We start from the raw sequence: 18,532 nt of genomic DNA, 5'->3' as shown, positions 1-18,532 counted from the left end.
CATTTTTGACTTATTAACTCTGTCCTTCTCTACCTGCAAATAAAATTCAAGCTGTAAGTTATTTTTTGCATAACAATAATATTTAAGTTTTTAAAGATATATCGTTATACAAAAAAAGAGTTTAACACTAACCATTATTATCTTGCAGATTTGTTCAGCCAGGTATTTCACTTCTGGAAGAGCTCGAGGCAGTTTGTCAGGATGAATGAGTAATGTTGCTTTCTTTAATGCTAATTTGAATTTCACCTCGTTCCACATGTCCCAAATTTCGACTTTTTGCCATTTACTGTCATGTCAAAGAATCTGAAATGTGAAAATTCCAAAATGATTAGAATTAAAATCTTTGACAGCCAAACTATGACGTTATTTAACTTACTTCTTCAAGTGACGATAGCAGATCTCTAATTCCTTTGTTTTTCGCCCATTTTTTAACTTTTAGGTCAATTTCTTCCATTAGCTCCTGACTCAAAATGACCTGCGTCAAAGGAGTTTCAACTGATACAAAACAAAAAAAAATAGTTAGAAGTTGTTTTTCAAGGCAAATCATCTGTGAATGTAAAAACAACTTACCACTGTTTTGTTCCTGAGTGCTTTTTTCTTCTTTATTAGAGAGTGGTGTTTGTCTAACATCTTCATTATCTTTCTTGGTCTCTTTTGGAACCTGTAAACCAAAACATCAAAACAAAATTTTTATTTTTTGACAATTTTATCATGTCTTTTTAAAAAGTTAAGGAATGCAGACCTCTGTTGTTTCTTCTTTTTGTTGTTGTGATTCTTTCTCTGTGGGTGTAGTCCCATTATCTTCACCATCTGACAAAATTACATACGCTTCTTGATCTTCAGTTTCATTATGTTCATCATGTTCTTCTACGTTTTCTTCTTCGTCTTCTTTTCCTTCTTCCCCTTCCATTTCTTCATCGTCTTGTTTGAGATTCTCTGGTTTTTCTGTTTCTTTAACATTGCAAGTAGAATGATGACCTCTGTATTCAACCTGTATAAATAATTACAAGTTTTATAAGTTCAAGCCAGGACACACTTGTTTGTTCTTTAAAATCGAAAAATTAGTTATGTAAATCACTTTTAAAAAACTTTTAAAATCCCTTGTAAATACTTATCGAACACTGCCTATCCTTTAAAAACGACTTTAAACATTTTAAACCTCATTTAGAAGTTTTTAAAATTCCTTGTAAATATGTATTGAACACTGCCTATCTTTTAAAAACGGCTAAAAATCTTTAAAACACCATTTATAAACTTTTAAAATCTCTTGTAAAAATACATACCTTTTCTTTTTTCTCTTCTTTTCCTTCTTCCTCTTCTTTTCCTTCTTCCTCATGTTTTTCTTCTTGTCCTTGTTTGGGAATTTCTTGTTTTTCTGTTTCTTCATCATTGTTAATAGAATGATGACCTCTGTATTCAACATGTATAAATAATTACAAGTTTTATAAGTACAAGCCAGGATACACTTGTTTGTTCTTTAAAATAGAATAATTACTCATGTAAATCACTTTGAAAAAGCTTTTAAAATCCCTTGCTAATAAGTATCGAACACTGCCTATCTTTTAAAAACGACTTTAAATCTTTAAAACCTCATTTAGAAGTTTTTAAAATCCCTTGTAAATATATATCGAACACTACCTATCCTTTTAAAACGGCTAAAAATCTTTAAAACACCATTTATAAGCTTTTAAAATCCCTTGTAAAAATACATACATTTTCTTCTTCCTCTTGCTTTTCTTCTTCCTCCTCGTTTTTTTCATCCTCTTCTTTTTCTTCTTCTCTAGTAGAACTGGCAGAAACTCTTTCGATCCCTAAATAGCCCTTCAGCCTTTCAACTTTCTTCTTAAGAACTTCATAGTTTTCATAGACCAATTTTACTTTCTCATCAAAGGACATTAATTTCCTTTTTCTTCTTTGATGCACAAGTGTTTCAATTGCAGGTTTCAATACATGATCAATTCTACCTTCATGTCCTTGTTCCACTTTAATCCATCAATGACACCAATCCTTCTTGCTCATTCTATACCCTTTGATCACAAGATCAAAAATATCTAACAGATCCTTGTCTTCAGAATTCTTCTGTGAAACCAAGTGGTCATATTCATGAGAATTAACACCAACTATTGGTGTCACTTCAACCTGCAAAGATAAACCAAATTCCAAACTGTGTATAAATAATGCACAATTCTTAATTAACCTTTCAAAATCCCTTGTAAATTATTTAAATTGCCTTTAACCCTTTGTAAATCCTTAAAACTTGATTGTAATAACTATTGTAAAACATTTTTTTTATTTATAAACAGTGTTTAAAACATAAAAAAAAGCCATAGCTAAGAAAATGTACCTTGTCACCATCTGCAATTATTGTTATAGATTTTGCACTTGGAGACGATGTTGATCTCCATTGGAAAATTAATGGAATATTTCCACTAGATGATTCATCTCTAGTGCCAAACTTTTCTCCCAACTTCAAACCGATGATAATGCCCATATCTGAATTGCAGGATCAAATCCAAACAGGCCATATTGTTTCCTTAACAAAATGTCAATATCGAATTTCTTCACTTCAGTTACCAAATATGAGTAAACAATTTGCGCCCATGGATACTTGCAGAACTTTTCGAAATCAGTAGCTTTCTGCAGATTCTCAATTGGCAGCCTGGTAGACGGATTTCGAGCTAGCAATATCCCCTCCACTGGTAACAAACCCCCCAATCTCATTCTCTCCTCTAGCAGCATTTTTTTTTAATGCTTTTCCAAAACATACGTAAGATCGATAAAACGCATATCCTCATTAATCCACAAATCTTTTTCTGCTTTCCCTTCAAAGTCTGATTATCTTTTATCCACCACTTTTCTATCTTCTTTCTCTTCACATTTGGACTGCTTCCTGATGCATCATCCATTGGAAGTCATGTTGTTATGATAAACTCTCTCAAGGAGAATCGTATAGGTTGATCAGCAAATACAAACCACAATTCGTCATTGTGGGTTAGTATCCTTCTCTGGAGTAAATGATGAACTATATGGCTTGAAAAGGCTACGTCCATTTCAGCAAATTCCACTATAGGACCCAAGAATGTGTCCATTAATGTGTTGAACTCTATCGGCTCTAAAGCTTCCCTGACATTCGAGACAATTTTGTTGGATGAATGCTTTGATACCCTTGTAGGGAAGTACAATTTCTTTGTACTCATTTTCTCAAAACCTGATGAAATACATTAACACAGTCATTAAATTTATTATGCATGTGTAGTTTTCGAAACATAAACATAGTCATTACAAGTCGTTTTAAGGACTTTAAAAACCCTTGTAAAACTATTTTTAAAAGTCATTACAAATCGTTCTAATGACTTTAAAAACCCTTGTAAAACACAGTCATTACTCCATAATCCTTTTCAAAGACCGTTTTGAAACCATTTCAAAAAGAAAATTTTAATCCTTTGAAAAGAACACTGCCGCCAAAAATAGAACCCAAAACCCCCTTTTTCAAACTAACTCTAATCAACTGGTAACCCATAAATTAAGTGAGGATCTATAAATTAAAACACAAACCCAAACATCAATCTATTTATTAGTGTAGTTTCAAAGCAAAAAACCTTTGAAATTGCTACAACAAAGAAGTTAATCGGCATTCAAAATCAAACTTTTAAACATAAATCTATCAAAATTGTAAAACCATTTCTAAAACTCCTTCAAAATTCCAAATATCAATCTATTTTACTTGTTTCGTTTTCAACTGAAAACCCTAGAAATGCTATAACAAAAAAGAGATTCGGCAAAAATAAACAAAATCGAACAAACCCAAATATCAAACTTCAGTGTCATAAATTTGTTACCTTCAATTGATTCCTTTTGCTGGATAAACGGAATTTCTTCAGATTGTTGAAAGGAAGAAGACAAAGTGAGAGACGACAGTTTCTCTTTTTTTTTTTTTTGTTACCTTTTGTCTTTTCACGGTTCCCTTCCTTTGTTTGTTTTTGGTTTATAGTGAATTTTGAGCTTTTAGTGATTTTTTACTAAAACGGTTTGATTTTTGTAAATAAGAGGCCTAGGCCCAATTACTAACAGATACAGTGTTAACATTACTGTAACTTTTTCAACACTTTAAAATTCTTTTAAAAACGATTGTAAATCTCTTTAAAAACGTTTTTTTTTTAAAACGGTTGTAAATCATTTTAAAAACGGCTGTAAATCTTATCATAATAGCAGCTACTGCAGCTTTTTCAACACTTTTAAAATCCTTTTAAAAACGATTGTTAATTTCTTTAAAAACGTTTGTAATTCTCTTTTAAAAACGGTTGTTAATCATTTTAAAAACGGTTGTAAATCATTTTAAAAACGGGTGTAAATCTTTTCATAATAACAGCTACTGCAGCTTTTTCAACACTTTTAAAATCCTTTTAAAACAGCTTGTAAATCGTTAAAAAAACCCTGTTAAAAAGCATGTTTAACATTTTAAAGCCGTTTTCCATTCAAATCAAAGCACATGTTAACCCAAACAACCATTATACAGTAATTTTGTTAACAAGAGTTGTACTAAATAAACTTCATAAATTTTGTTCCATATAAATGTTCATAAAATATTCAAATGACAAAGTTTTATGTAATAAGAAACAAAAGCTGCTAAATCTATCTTATATTCCACTACTTTTTGATTAGAAGTCTGCTACTTCTACAAAGTGATTGACCCTAATTCGGTGAAGATGTCAGCAGCCAATTTCTTCCTTACGTTTTGAATTATGTTTCCTTCAAGGTTTGAATGGCTGGTATATATTGAGTAGCATTCCATAAACTTCAGCATATAGATACCAAAATCTTCATTTCTAGGAGCCTACCACGAAAAACCAAAAGAATTACTTGAGCAATGAGGCCAGGACTTACGGAATCTTTATTTCTAGGACTATGATATATTAAAGAAGTTACCTGAGGAAAAGTGGTCAGGACTTTGATGCTAAATGGAGAGACATCCATGTCTTCTTTTTTGAGGTTGTTCCGAACAATGTATGGCATAGCTATAGAGTAGGCACCAACATATTTTTTCTTGACTTCTTCTGTTAAATAAGAAGTTGCACATTCCCATATACAAAATGTCTTCTGTTCCAAGTGGATTAGCAAGGCAACCCAACATTTTTCTTTGATATAGAAAGGAGCCAATATGCACTTGGTTTCTTCCTCTATTATCAGCTTACAGATTTCTTCAGATGGAAACTGAAATCCCTCTTTATCATCCAAAAACTCCATGCATGACTCATCAATCGCATTTAAGAAAGACGATCCAACAAATACAACTGTTTTGTTTTTGAAGAATTCAGGATTGCTTTCCTTCCTCATTTTCATCAACTCCAAAGCTGCATCAACATGCTAAACACAACAAAAATAAAAATTATCATATTAGAAAACCCCTTTAAAAACGATTGTAAACCATGCAAACCCTTTTTAAAATACCTTGTAAATCATTTTATGCCACTTACTTATGCTTCTTAACGATTGTAAATCAAGTTAAACACTTTTAAAACCTTTTAAAATTCCTTGTAAATCATTCTATGCCACTAAGTTATGCTTCTAAAACGATTATTAATCAAGTAAACCCCTTTTAATAGCTTTTAAAATCCCTTGTAAATCATTCTTTACCACTTTCTAGTCCTTTAAAAATGATTGCAAAGCATGTAAATCCTTTTTAAAATCCCTTGTAAATCATTCTTTACCACTTTCTAATCTTTTAAAACCGATTATAAACCATGTAACCCGTTTTAAAATCCCTTGTAAATCACTTAGTGATGCTTTAAAAACTATTGTAAATCATGGTTTAGTCTTTTAAAAGCTTTTAAAAACACTTTTGAAAACCAATTTTACAAGGAGTTTTAGACATACCGTTGCTGTTATTGCTTTCCCTGGCGTCTCTAGGGTTGTAAACCACTTTGTATCTATAATATTTTCGGCGATTGATAGTGGCCTACAACAACAAAACAGTCACCAATAAATGTTTTATTTTAAAAAAAAAACTCACTATCTTACAACAAAACTCACTTGTTTTTCCTTGATTTCTTCCATTCAGCCAATTTCTCAAGTCTTGTGGCATCAACTTTCGCAAATGGATGCAAAATTGGATTCTTCTTCTTCTCAGCTGTGAAAGGTGCTTGTGTATGAATGGAAGGAACTGTACCCCGTTTACTCTTTCTTTGTGCAGTAGTATGATCATCATCATTGTCGCCATCATTATCAGCGTTATCACCATCATTGCCAATAATTTTCCTCTTCTTACTTTGTGCCTATCAAAAAGAAAAAAAACAGATGTTTAAAATACCTTGTAAACAAAATTTTCAAAATCATAATAAATTAGATACTAACCTCTTAACTTGTTGGAACATCAACATCAACACTATCAACTTGTTTCTGCCTCTTTCTCGGCATCTACAATAGTAAAAAACACTGATTAAAAGTACTTTTAAAATCCGTTGTAAATATCATAACAAGACAATTGACAAATTTTTAAAACAGTACCGTTGCAAAGACTAACCTGTTTTCTTGTTTTAAGATTATCCTTAGCATGAACACTTGGTTTAACTCTCTTGTTCTAAAGTTGCAAGAAAGATAAACTTTTAAAAGATTTGAAAAAAAACATTATAAAAACTTGGTGAGATAATACAAAAAATTTTAAATGCTAACCTCATTTCTTCCTCTGCTAACTCTCTTCTTATTCTTTTGAACATCCAGACTTTCTTCAAATAAAATATTGAAATTTGGTGTAGAGGATCGTGGAGTAGGAGACTGATCCTTCAAAAGATAACAGAATGTAAAGTTATAAAAAGGATACTAATCATTATTGTAAGACTTTTAGAGAAATAAGATTACTGCACTTTTGATGATTCTTCAGCTACTTCATCACCAACATCACGTTGGGTGTTTTCATCATCACCCAGATAGCTCCCATACTGTGTGTTTGGCTCTCGGATTGAATCTTCAAATGTGTCATTGTCATTCTGCAACAAAATAAAAAAAATAAGTCAATCGATAATATAATTAGTAAACCTTTAAAATAGCTTGTAAAGATTTTCAATTACCTCTGGTGTTCTTTCTAGTCCTCATTCTTCTTCAGACTGCGAAAACAAAGAGTACATTGTTAAGGTTTACTACGTATGTAACCTTTAAAATACTTTGTAAAACTTTTCCTTTCAATTAGCTTTTAAAGAAAGATTTACAATTACCTTTGCTTTTCTTTCTAGTCCTTCATCTTCTTCATACTGCGAAAAAAAAGAGTACACTTTTTTAATTAACTTCTGTAAATTGATTTAAATACATAAAATCTTTAAAACTTTTTTCTTACCTCTTGTTTTCTTTCTTCATCTTCCTCAGATCTGTGATTATTCTTTTCCTCCATTCTAATGTCCAAAATCCTCTCAATCAGCTCGACTATCTTGTTAAGATCTTCAAGGATTGTCAAAATCCTGTCAAGCTTCTCGTTATCAGATATTTTGTTATTCATTTTGTTTTGACCTACTCTTTAAGGTCAGCACAAACATCAACGCATCTTGTATTGCATTCAGTTTTCTTCATTCTGTAGCCCATCTTAACAAGTTCCAAAACTTGTTGGAATTATATGTCGTGTGTGTGGAAATCAGGAACTAAAGACTTGAAGTCTTCTGGGTTTTCAATAATTGTATTCACCTCAATCTGTGAAGATACAATAACATTACAAATCTTGAGAAAGCAGAACTTCAAATCTCAAAACCATTCTAAAACACCTTTTAAAAATTTTGTAAATAGACAAAAGCTTACCTTAGAAACATCATTTACAAGGTTTACAACCTTGAAAAACTCTGGAGTAGTAGTGCTTTTCCACTTCAATATCAATGGATATTCATATTGGCATTCCTTATCTCTAACTCCATATGCTGCACCAAATGCTGGAACTACGCTCAACACTCATATGGTTAGCGCGAGTCCAAATCCTCTCAGATCATAGTTCTCTTTTGCCCAAGTTTTCTTGTCCGTTCTCAGAATTGAATTTGATAGAACACTGAATGCTTCTTTACCCACGGTTGGGCTGTGTACATCTCAAAATAAGAAGCATGCTGCAATCTTGACAAAGGTATCTTCTCTTTTACAAATGGTGTGAATAGAATTCCTTCAATCAACAATACTGCAGCAAGACACAACTTTTCTTCATCTTCAACAGCAGGTTCACCTTCCTTAGGTTTTGAAAACAATCAATCTTCGAGATCACCAAGTGTATATACTCCTTCACTCGCCCAAAAGTATGGTTCTTTTACACAAGATCTTTCCCCTTTCGTCGAAGTTCCCTATTAACAGGTTCACATTGAATTCATGTAAGAACAAAAGACAATGTAGAGACTATTATTAAAGGTTTTATAGTAAATACTTTAAAAACAATTGTAAATCATGTTTAACACTTTAAAAAGCTTTTACAATCCTTTGAAAATCATTCTATGACACTTACTTATGCTTTTAAAACGATTGTAAATCATGTTTAACTATTCTATAAGCTTTTAAAATCCCTTGTAAATCATTCTATGTCACTTACTTATGCTTTAAAAACGATTGTAAATCATGTTTTACGCTTTAAAAAGCTTTTAAAATCTCTTGTAAATCATTCAATGCCACTAATTTATGTTTTAAAAACCATTGTAAACCATGAAAACACATTTAAAATCCCTTGTAAATCATTTTATGACACTTACTTATGATTTAAAAACGATTGTAAATCATGTTTTACCCTTTAATAAGCTTTTAAAATCCCTTGTAAATTATTTTATGCCACTTACTTATGCCTAAAAAACGATTGTAAACCATGCATACCCTTTTTAAAATCCCTTGTAAATTATTCTATGACCCTTGCTTATGCTTTTAAAACGATTGTAAATCATGTTTAATCCTTTAAAAAGCTTTTAAAATCTCTTGTAAATTATTCTATGCCACTTACTTATGCTTTAATAACGATTGTAAATCATGCATACCCTTTTTAAAATCCACTGTAAATCATTCTATGACACTTACTTATGCTTTAAAAACGATTGTAAACCATGCAAACACTTTTTAAAATGCCTTGTAAATCATTCTATTATAATTAGTTATGCTTTAAAAACGATTGTAAATCATAGTACCTGTCGTGAGGAAGAACTCTCTCAAGGAGAAACGGGTTGGTTGAGAATCAACTCTAAACCAAAGAGTTGATCCTTTAGTCTTTACTCTCTGCTGCATGAGGTAGTGGCAGATTTTCCCAGAAAATCTGATTCCTTTATTTGCCTTCATTCTTGGTCGCAATTCAACTAAAGGACCAAGAAAAAAACTTCTAATCTTCTGAAATAAACTCTCGCCTAAAGCTTCCTCTACTTTATTAACTAAACTCCAATCCGAGTGTTGTTGAACCGTACCAATTGCAATAGATTCGTCATCTTCTTTGTAGATCTGTTCAGGCAATGTAAGGATTTCACTCTCTAAATCCATCTGTGAAACATGTATTGAAACATCATCAGATCTACTATAAAATCGGCTATAAAATCGACTATAAAATCCACTATAAAAACGAGAGTCATGTTACCGTCGGATCTGGCGATTTCTCTGTCGGATCTATCGATCTCTCTGGGGATTGTTTGTCGTCGGAGAGAATGAATTCGACGATAGATCTGAAGTCGTCGTCGGGAGAGAAATGAATTCGGCGTCAGAGATATCTGAATTCGTCGGCGAAGAAGAGGTTTGTCGGAGAGATTTGAATTCGTCGGCGAAGAAAACGTTTGTCGGAGAGATCTGAATTTGTCGGCGAAGAAGAGGTTTGTCGGAGAGAACTGAATTCGTCGGCGAAAAGGAAGAGGTTTGTCAATAGGAGAAATGAAAGTGAAAACCTAATTATTCATTAAGGGTAAGACAGTCATTTTCCACATTAGGAGGGGCAGTTTTAAAAATGGACATCAGGAAAGGGTATTGTTGCAAAAGGTTATCAGAAAAAGGGCACTTTTGCAAATCTCCCTTTTTTTTGGCGAAAAAAAAAATTGACGGAAAATTTCAGTTTCCAATTACATGTTCTCATTTGATGAGGGTAATTTGGTCATTTTGTTCAAAAAAAGGTATTTTTTAGAATGGACAATATAAAAAGGTATTGTTGCAAAATGGTAGAAAAAAATATATTTTTGCAAATATTCCAAAGTTTAAACAATTTAATCTTGAAGTTATTAATATTTTAAAAGAATTTTTTTTTTTAAAGGGTATTCAATATTATAAATAATTGCCCAATGGGCTATTTCCGGATTTAGGCCCATACAAATTTCCTTAGGGCCAAATCCACAAACACCAAACCGGACAAGACTATCTAAACAAAACCGGCCCAATTCAACAAACTAGAATAAACTGGAAAAGAAACCCTAATCTTCAAAAGAAAACCTAATCGAAGCCGCCGCCCTAGAATTGCGCATACTCATCGGAAAAGAGGATCTTCGACGAGCCAGGACGTCGTAAGCCGAACGATGATGGTGACACAAGATCCGTCATCATCCCGCCAAAGAAGAGCCGGAGAAAGAAGATAACCGATCTTGATATTTGTTGAGGAAGCACCATGAGCCGTCGTGAGAGAGAAAAAGCGGTAGGGAATAGATTAGGAATCCATCGACGGTGGCATAGCTTCACCGGACCACAGACGACCTCCCCCAGGAACCAATAGTCCCGTGAAATCTCCTGCGTCGCCACACTCCGAATCTAACCACCTTTCTCTTTCGTTCCTCGCCGTGAAGTCTCCTTCTTCCACACCACAACGCAATTCCACCGGTAGAGCTCTTACCTTTGGAGTCTTGTGGAATTGTCCCCCATCACAGCTCCCCTTGATTTTGATCAGAATAGCCTCGCCAAAAAGATGAAGTGGATTACGTATGATGAACCATGAGCCACCGGGTCTCACTGTCGCCGGAATCGACAGAGAAACCCTATCGACGGTGCACGAATTTATGCTCAGAAGAAGAAGAGTTGAGAGAGAAAAATCGCTTGCGAGTAAGATTCACGTACGACGATTTTTTCTATTTAAAAGAATTATTGTAGGCTCAATTTTTTTAAAAATGCAAATTTTCGAGCTGACAGATTTGGAAATTTTTGGAAAAGGACAATTTATGATTTTACCCTTCCACATTTGGAGAAATTGTTCATGAGATTTTAATCCGCCACAATTGCATAGATAGCAAGTAAGTTGAAGCTTCTAATTTTTTTTCTTTTAGCTGTAAAGCACCTTCATCAAAGTTGAAAGGAGACAAATTTTGATTGCAGACCGAAAGCACATTCATAAGAGGTGAAAAGCCAACATCAAAATCATATATCCGTAACTTATCGAATTGTAGGTGGACTGAAGTTGGGTTTGTAGAGATAAATTCCAATTTTATCGAGCAACTATTACTAGAAGATAGGTGAGGTAATGGAGAACATGTTCATCAGATATAATACATGCAAAACTGTCCGTGGTGGATTCGAATGTTATGGAAAAAATGTATCATAGAATCGTTGTTCGTGGTATATGTTCATCGTAATCGTATATATTGCATGTAGTGTTTATTATAATATAATTAGATTATATATTACTAATGATGTAATCAAATGAAAAAAAAGCCATTTAAATTTTAAAAACTCGTTGACATTTACGTAGTTCTTCTCTTCCAATTAACATTCAATGCATATGTCATATTCATCAGCTGAATTATAAACATCTAAATTTATTTAATGTTTGATTTAGCATATCCATATTCCTTTCTCCATAAACTAATGCAATTTGAATAATCTATGCAGAGGAATCTTGAATCCAAAAGACGGCCATACAATACAAGTCTAAACGTGGCCTACCACAAACTATCACCGACAAAAGTTATTTTATAAAATCAAAGCAACCATTAAACTTAAAACTGACACGAGATGTTAATGAAAATTTTATATTGATCATGCACTGCGTCGTGTTTACTTTTGTATGAACTCTCAAACTTTAAATCTGTCAGGAATGAGAAACTATAGTCTCGATACGAAATTGTCAATAAAGCTTCATATTATTTTATTCGAAGTCTCGGTAAAGATAGTAATTTTATAAATATAATCAGAAACGGTAATTTTAAGTTATAATTTTAGAAACGGGTAGTTCGAAATAACGATTTACCTTATTAAACATATTAAAAATATTAAATTATTGAATTGTGAAAGATTTTATGTTAACATGATGTTAATGTATTGAGTATCTTTGTGAAAGAAAAGTATAAGTTAGTCCAATACTGATCTCATAATAACCGTGCAGATTTTATAGTCTCATATATAATCATATAAGCGACTGTTTTTACATTAATGTATTTGTACTTTTATGAGTGTCAACATGGTCTAACTTCAATTAATGTGTCTTGCATCGGACTAGGATTAGCATGACTTGGCAGTTCAAGCCGCAAAGACGCAAAGGACACCCTAAACATTAAATCCTAACCCATTCCACCATATGAATGAGGGTATTGTAGACTAACACATATGTTCTTAAAGTATAAGATATATACACATTAAGTTAAGTTTTCTATTTTGAATATTTTTAGTATTATGTATAAATTAACAAAATTATTAAAAAAAACTATACTATTGTTATATAAATGATGTGATGATTTTCTTTTTACAAATAAAAGAAAGATGACTGGAAATATAATTATCAAATAAAAATTTATGTAAATACTAAAATATTATATCATAAATTAATATGAAGAAATTATAGATATTTAGAAATTGAATATACAGTAAATTAAATATTCAAAATATTTTATATTTGTGATATTATCTAAGACTATGTATAGTTTAGTTGATGTTTATAATATTAACTCGCTGATTTCATAAAAAATAATTATATTATCTGATCAAGTAAAATAATATGAAAATGTTTTGATCAATTTGAACTACTTATAGTATTTTCAATGTTTTCTTTTATATAAACTATTTATACTATTTTATTAAGTTAATAATAATATTTGTTTTTTCCGATCTAATTGTACATTCAAAAAGATCGATTTAGATGAAACCAAATTAATATTATCAAAAAAAATCATGTGTGCTACTCTTTCGTCGTTTTATTAGTTTGGACCTCATATAATATGTTTTTGAAACACCATTTATTTTCATTGCCGATGTAAAATAATAATCTGGTTGGGTAATATATCTTCATTCAAAAAACAAAACAAAAAACTAAATTTGGTTAATTATATGAATGATGTGATAATTCATTTTATTATTATATAAGGATCAATAAATAAGAAAGAAGAAATATAATGATCAAAACTAAAAAAATATGATATAATTGGATATCAATTCTTTCTTATTCAATTTTGATTGTCTTCTAATTACTTTCTGAATTAATTATTAGTGAAACATACCAAGGGAATTTAAATTCTTGAAATTTAATACTTATCTAAAATATTTTTATACCAATTTCTTATATTTAATTATATCTATTTGGTGATTACAATTGTTTCTTTAATGTATACATGAGAAAACTAAATATAAATTACATTTCATGTCATTTTAAAATTTTCTTAGATACTCTTTTCAAAGTTTTCCTCAATTAAAAGTATTAGATTCTAGCAGATTTTATATTTATTTTTAAGAACTTTATATTCATAATCATTTCATTTAGTTTTTCCTACATTCATATATTTTTTTGGTTGTCACCAATCAAAACCTCTGTTAGAGTGGAATCAAGAAACTATATTCCATTCAATGATTGTAAAATCCTAGACAACATCATATTGTTAGAAGAAATTGGCAGATAAATTATATTGATTTATAGATAAAGACAATACTAAGAGAATAGTATCATGAATGTTTAACTAAATAAAAATGTCAGTAAAAAAAAAAAAAACCAAAAAACGCCAAATTAGGATGCAAATGTCTAAATGAACGGTGTGGCCAAAGACTTGGTCTTATCTTTCTCTCTCACCCACTCATTACAATTTTAACCACAGTAAAAAAAAAAAAAAACAGAAAATCCATATCTCAACTCAAATCCACATTTCTATTTTTACTTTCTTCTTACCTTACGTTTGTCTTTTGCGGATATTCTCCAAAAAATAATCCTTTTAGATTACTTTCCTCTTTTTTTTTTTTTTTTTCTTTCGCGTGTGATTATTAACTCGAGGTAATTTCTCTAATCCCAGTTAATATCACACGCGGAATATCAAAGATCTGATTTTTTGTAAACATTGTACCAAAATCATCAGAAGATTATAAGTGGAGTCTTTCGAAGAAGAACAAATTTGGTAAACATATCTTTTGATCCTATTTCCTTATTCTGGGAATCTACAAATTCCTTCAACGTAACAATTTGACCATTGGGTGTTGTTTTGTTTCTCTCAATTTTTTTTTTTTTTGTATATTCTTCAAAATCTGCTAATATAATAAAAAAAACGTGTTGAGCTGTTACCACTTTGTTCTCTCTCTCTTTGTCTTTTAAATTTCTTCAATTTTCATACTCTCTAATTATCTCGGGAACAGAGTTTTTTTCTCAGTTCTCTTCATTACATGATTACATCTTCTCTTCTCTTTTTGTTATTACAGTAACACGCGTCTCCATCAATCTTCTAGCTGGCAATGAGATCCATTCTTTAGCTTCTTTCTTCTCTGTTTTTTCTTTTTTGAAGAAAAAAAAAATGGCACCAAAGTTTGAATGGTGGGCTAAAGGAAACAACAACAACACTCGTAAAGGAACACCAGTCGTTGTCAAAATGGAAAACCCTAATAACTGGTCAATGGTGGAACTTGAATCACCTTCTCATGACGATTTCCTCGTAAGAACTCATGAGAAATCTCGTAACAAGAACGCAAGACAGCTCACTTGGGTTCTACTTCTCAAAGCTCATCGTGCCGCAGGTTGTCTCACTTCTCTCGGTTCTGCATTATTCGCTCTCGGCACCGCCGTGCGCCGCCGTATCGCCGCCGGCCGTACAGACATTGAAATCTCCTCCTCGGGAGTGGGTTCATTACAGAAGCAAAACCATACGAAGAAATCGAAACTTTTCTACTCTTGCTTAAAGGTGTTTCTATGGCTTTCTTTAATCCTTTTGGGTTTTGAGATTGCTGCTTATTTCAAAGGTTGGAGCTTTGGAACTTCTAAGCTTCAGCTTCAGTTTATCTTCAATAAAGGGTTCTTTGATTGGGTTTACACGAGATGGGTTTTGCTTCGTGTTGAGTATCTTGCTCCTCCTCTTCAGTTTCTTGCTAATGGCTGCATTGTTCTGTTTCTTGTTCAGAGTCTTGATAGACTCATTCTTTGTCTTGGTTGTTTTTGGATCCGGTTTAAGAAGATTAAACCGGTTCCTAAACCGGATTCTATCTCTGATCTTGAATCTGGTGATAATGGTGCTTTCCTCCCTATGGTTCTTGTTCAAATCCCTATGTGTAATGAGAAAGAGGTAACAACCAAAAACCCAAAAGCTAAAACAAATTTTGAGTTGGTTACAAATTTTTACTAAGTTTTGGTTTTTGTACAGGTTTATCAGCAATCTATTGCAGCTGTGTGTAACTTAGACTGGCCTAAAGGGAAGATTTTGATTCAAATTCTCGATGATTCGGATGATCCGATAACGCAGAGTTTGATTAAAGAAGAGGTTCATAAATGGCAGAAGCTAGGTGCACGCATTGTGTATCGTCACCGTGTTAATAGAGAAGGTTACAAAGCTGGTAATCTTAAGTCTGCTATGAACTGTAGTTATGTTAAAGACTACGAATTCGTTGCGATTTTCGACGCAGATTTTCAACCTCTACCTGATTTCCTCAAGAAGACCATTCCTCATTTTAAGGTAATAATTGGTTAATTTGATCCAAGAAAAGATTGTATACTAAATCAGTTGTGTTTTCATTGATAGGACAATGAGGAAATAGGATTGGTTCAAGCTAGGTGGTCTTTTGTGAATAAGGAAGAGAACTTGTTGACAAGATTACAGAATATTAACTTGGCTTTTCACTTTGAGGTTGAGCAACAAGTGAATAGTGTCTTCTTGAATTTCTTCGGGTTTAACGGGACAGCCGGTGTGTGGAGGATCAAAGCTTTGGAAGATTCCGGTGGTTGGCTCGAGAGAACTACCGTCGAGGATATGGACATTGCGGTTCGTGCTCACCTTCACGGATGGAAATTCGTTTTCCTAAATGACGTTGAGGTATAGTAACAATAACATGTTGTTGTTATTACGAATACAAACTAGTTTGTTAGATTCTTAGCTAATGTCATACTATGTGTTGCCTTTTTTAGTGCCAATGTGAATTACCGGAATCGTATGAAGCTTATAGAAAACAGCAACATAGATGGCATTCAGGTCCTATGCAACTATTTCGTCTTTGTTTGCCCGCGGTCATTAAATCAAAGGTGCGCTAACGGTTAATTTAATGTTAAATTATATTCAATGAAAAAATAACGTTTTTACAACCTGTGCAACGGTATATAGAAAAAAAATACCTAAAATACTTTCTAAATTTTGGTATTATATGTGGTTAATAGTTGTGTGTTTGTTTTGTAGATAAGCATAGGAAAGAAATTCAATTTGATATTCCTCTTCTTTCTCCTGAGGAAGCTAATCTTGCCATTCTACTCATTCACTCTCTTTTGTATTATCCTGCCAATGACTATGTTTGTACCCGAAGCTGAGCTTCCCGCTTGGGTTGTTTGCTACATACCTGCCACAATGTCTTTCCTCAACATCCTTCCCGCCCCGAAGTCGTTTCCGTTTATCGTCCCGTACCTTCTCTTTGAGAACACAATGTCTGTGACTAAGTTCAACGCAATGGTCTCGGGTTTGTTTCAGCTAGGAAGTGCTTATGAATGGGTTGTTACAAAAAAATCAGGACGGTCATCAGAAGGAGATCTTGCTGCGTTAGTCGAAAAAGACGAAAAGACAACTAAACATCAGAGAGGTGTGTCTGCACCCGAAACCGAAGCCGAGAAAAAGGCGGAAAAGACTAAGAGGAAGAAGAAGAAGCACAATAGGATTTATATGAAGGAGCTATCTCTAGCGTTTCTGTTACTGACCGCGGCAACTCGAAGTCTTTTATCGGCGCAAGGAATCCATTTCTACTTCCTTTTGTTTCAAGGAATATCTTTCTTACTTGTGGGTCTAGATCTTATTGGAGAACAAGTTGAATGACACTCAAAGAGATTGAAGTAGTGCTTGTAGAAGAGACGTTGTAGAAGACAGGAAACATGAAGAGAAAAAGGAAGAGGGTCTGGACCCAAAAAAATACAATACAACATTGAACATAGATCGGTTTCATTGAGGAAGGACATGGATTAACTCTGTTGGTAGTGAATGTGTAAGGTTTTAACTTTTCTCTCTTTTGGGTTTGCCCACAGTTGTTTATTCTTTCGATTAAATGGGGACAACTCTTTTGTAAGAAAGTTTTGTTCAATTATGAAAGCAAATTGTTTTAGCTCTAAGAGACTTTACGATCATATAACTTTGGGAAAATCGAAGACAACTACACCTTTACAATGTATAATACAATTTCTCTTACTTCGGTAAACTGTCTAGATTTCCATCTATAGTTTGTCTGTTCAGGCAGGGCTGCTACTTCGGTTGACGAACCAAACCAAGCCGGTTTCTTTGGTTATCGGTTAACCGAAATAGTTCTAAAAGTTATCTAAATTAATTGAAAAGCAAAACCAACAATTTCTAAAAATATTTTGGGTTAAAATAGGTTATTTTTGATTAACTTTGGATATTTTCCGTTAATTTAGGGTTTTGGTGAAAACAGATCTAAGTTTAGCCGAGAGTTACCCGAGAAATCAATCAGTTCGACCCAAACCAAACTAAAATTCTCGTGTAACCCTTGAAATTATGACAGTCGGTTTCGCAGAGTGAACCCAAATCGAACAGAAAACTAAAAATTTCTGTTCGGTTCAATGGCCCCAACCCTAGTAGAATATTATCTTATTATATAAAGTATGGTTTTCAAAGTTACTAACTCATAGGATCATGACACGTGTCAACTCTATCGATCAGATTTTGACATGTGTTAGTTGCTTTTTTTACTTTGTTCCTAAAAAAAAGATAGGAAACTAAAAAAATCATATTTACATATACTAATTTATATGTTTATATCTAAATAATTAACTTAAAATTTTTTTTAACTAAAAATGGAAAACTATCAATAAGATGGAGTGTAAAGAAATAAATTATATTTTCTATTCTTGTAAAATAGATATTTAAATTATATTGTAAAATCGAATTTGTAAAATTAAAATTTGGTTTAAGGAAATACTAAATTAAATACTGAAAAAGTATGTGAGTTCCTATTTAAAATTCAAATATCATCAATAAGATGGAGTGTATAAGGACATGATAGTCCGGGTTACTCATGTGTATAGGAATGAATAGTGAAATGATTAGCAAATTATGTGTTTTAGTTATCGCTTGGTCTGTACTTAGTTGATGTTTCTCACAGGTGTAAGTATGATATTGTTAGAGGATACATATGGGATGTCGTTTCCATGAAGTGTCCGAATGTACTTTTATGTTATGAATATATTATACGAGGA

The 18,532-nt window shown here is 32.4% G+C and overlaps 2 protein-coding genes and 2 pseudogenes across 5 annotated transcripts; 1 reads left to right on the top strand and 3 right to left on the bottom strand.

The window, feature by feature from the left end:
• AT4G07970 lies at positions 1 to 3,234 on the bottom strand (annotated as a pseudogene; the record flags this gene model as incomplete). The annotated part of the gene is made up of 1 exon: positions 1 to 3,234.
• A 1,458-nt stretch (positions 3,235 to 4,692) lies between these two features.
• AT4G07967 lies at positions 4,693 to 9,468 on the bottom strand (annotated as a pseudogene; the record flags this gene model as incomplete). Its single annotated transcript has 1 exon — positions 4,693 to 9,468.
• A 948-nt stretch (positions 9,469 to 10,416) lies between these two features.
• AT4G07965 (uncharacterized protein) lies at positions 10,417 to 11,134 on the bottom strand (the record flags this gene model as incomplete). The annotated part of the gene is made up of 3 exons (NM_148276.1): positions 10,417 to 10,546; positions 10,626 to 10,908; positions 11,125 to 11,134. The coding sequence occupies 3 exons, from the start codon at positions 11,132 to 11,134 to the stop codon at positions 10,417 to 10,419; spliced, it is 423 nt and encodes a 140-aa protein (NP_680642.1).
• A 2,987-nt stretch (positions 11,135 to 14,121) lies between these two features.
• On the top strand, positions 14,122 to 17,516 carry CSLC12 (Cellulose-synthase-like C12). 2 transcript variants are annotated; one of them, NM_116866.3, is made up of 6 exons: positions 14,122 to 14,264; positions 14,563 to 15,416; positions 15,495 to 15,803; positions 15,870 to 16,160; positions 16,253 to 16,366; positions 16,518 to 17,516. In NM_116866.3, the coding sequence occupies exons 2-6, from the start codon at positions 14,655 to 14,657 to the stop codon at positions 17,139 to 17,141; spliced, it is 2,100 nt and encodes a 699-aa protein (NP_192536.1). In that variant the 5' UTR covers positions 14,122 to 14,264; positions 14,563 to 14,654; the 3' UTR covers positions 17,142 to 17,516. The 2 variants fall into 2 exon arrangements, with proteins under 2 accessions (NP_192536.1, NP_001328773.1); NM_001340568.1 differs by lacking the exon at positions 14,122 to 14,264 and having other exon boundaries at positions 14,432 to 15,416; positions 16,518 to 17,470.
• The last annotated feature ends 1,016 nt before the right edge of the window (positions 17,517 to 18,532 follow it).

This window comes from Arabidopsis thaliana, chromosome 4 (genome assembly GCF_000001735.4).
Source record: "Arabidopsis thaliana chromosome 4, partial sequence".
NCBI classification, from domain to species: domain Eukaryota; kingdom Viridiplantae; phylum Streptophyta; class Magnoliopsida; order Brassicales; family Brassicaceae; genus Arabidopsis; species Arabidopsis thaliana.
This window is presented reverse-complemented; position numbering and strand designations above follow the sequence as displayed.

What these genes read in the sequence shown, in the direction of transcription:
- CSLC12 (NM_116866.3), top strand. Translation starts at nt 14,655, where the DNA reads ATGGCACCAAAGTTTGAATGGTGGGCTAAAGGAAACAACAACAACACT. An exon ending in CTATGTGTAATGAGAAAGAG is followed by an intron (nt 15,417 to 15,494) that starts GTAACAACCAAA and finishes GTTTTTGTACAG; the next exon opens with GTTTATCAGCAATCTATTGC. An exon ending in AGACCATTCCTCATTTTAAG is followed by an intron (nt 15,804 to 15,869) that starts GTAATAATTGGT and finishes TTTCATTGATAG; the next exon opens with GACAATGAGGAAATAGGATT.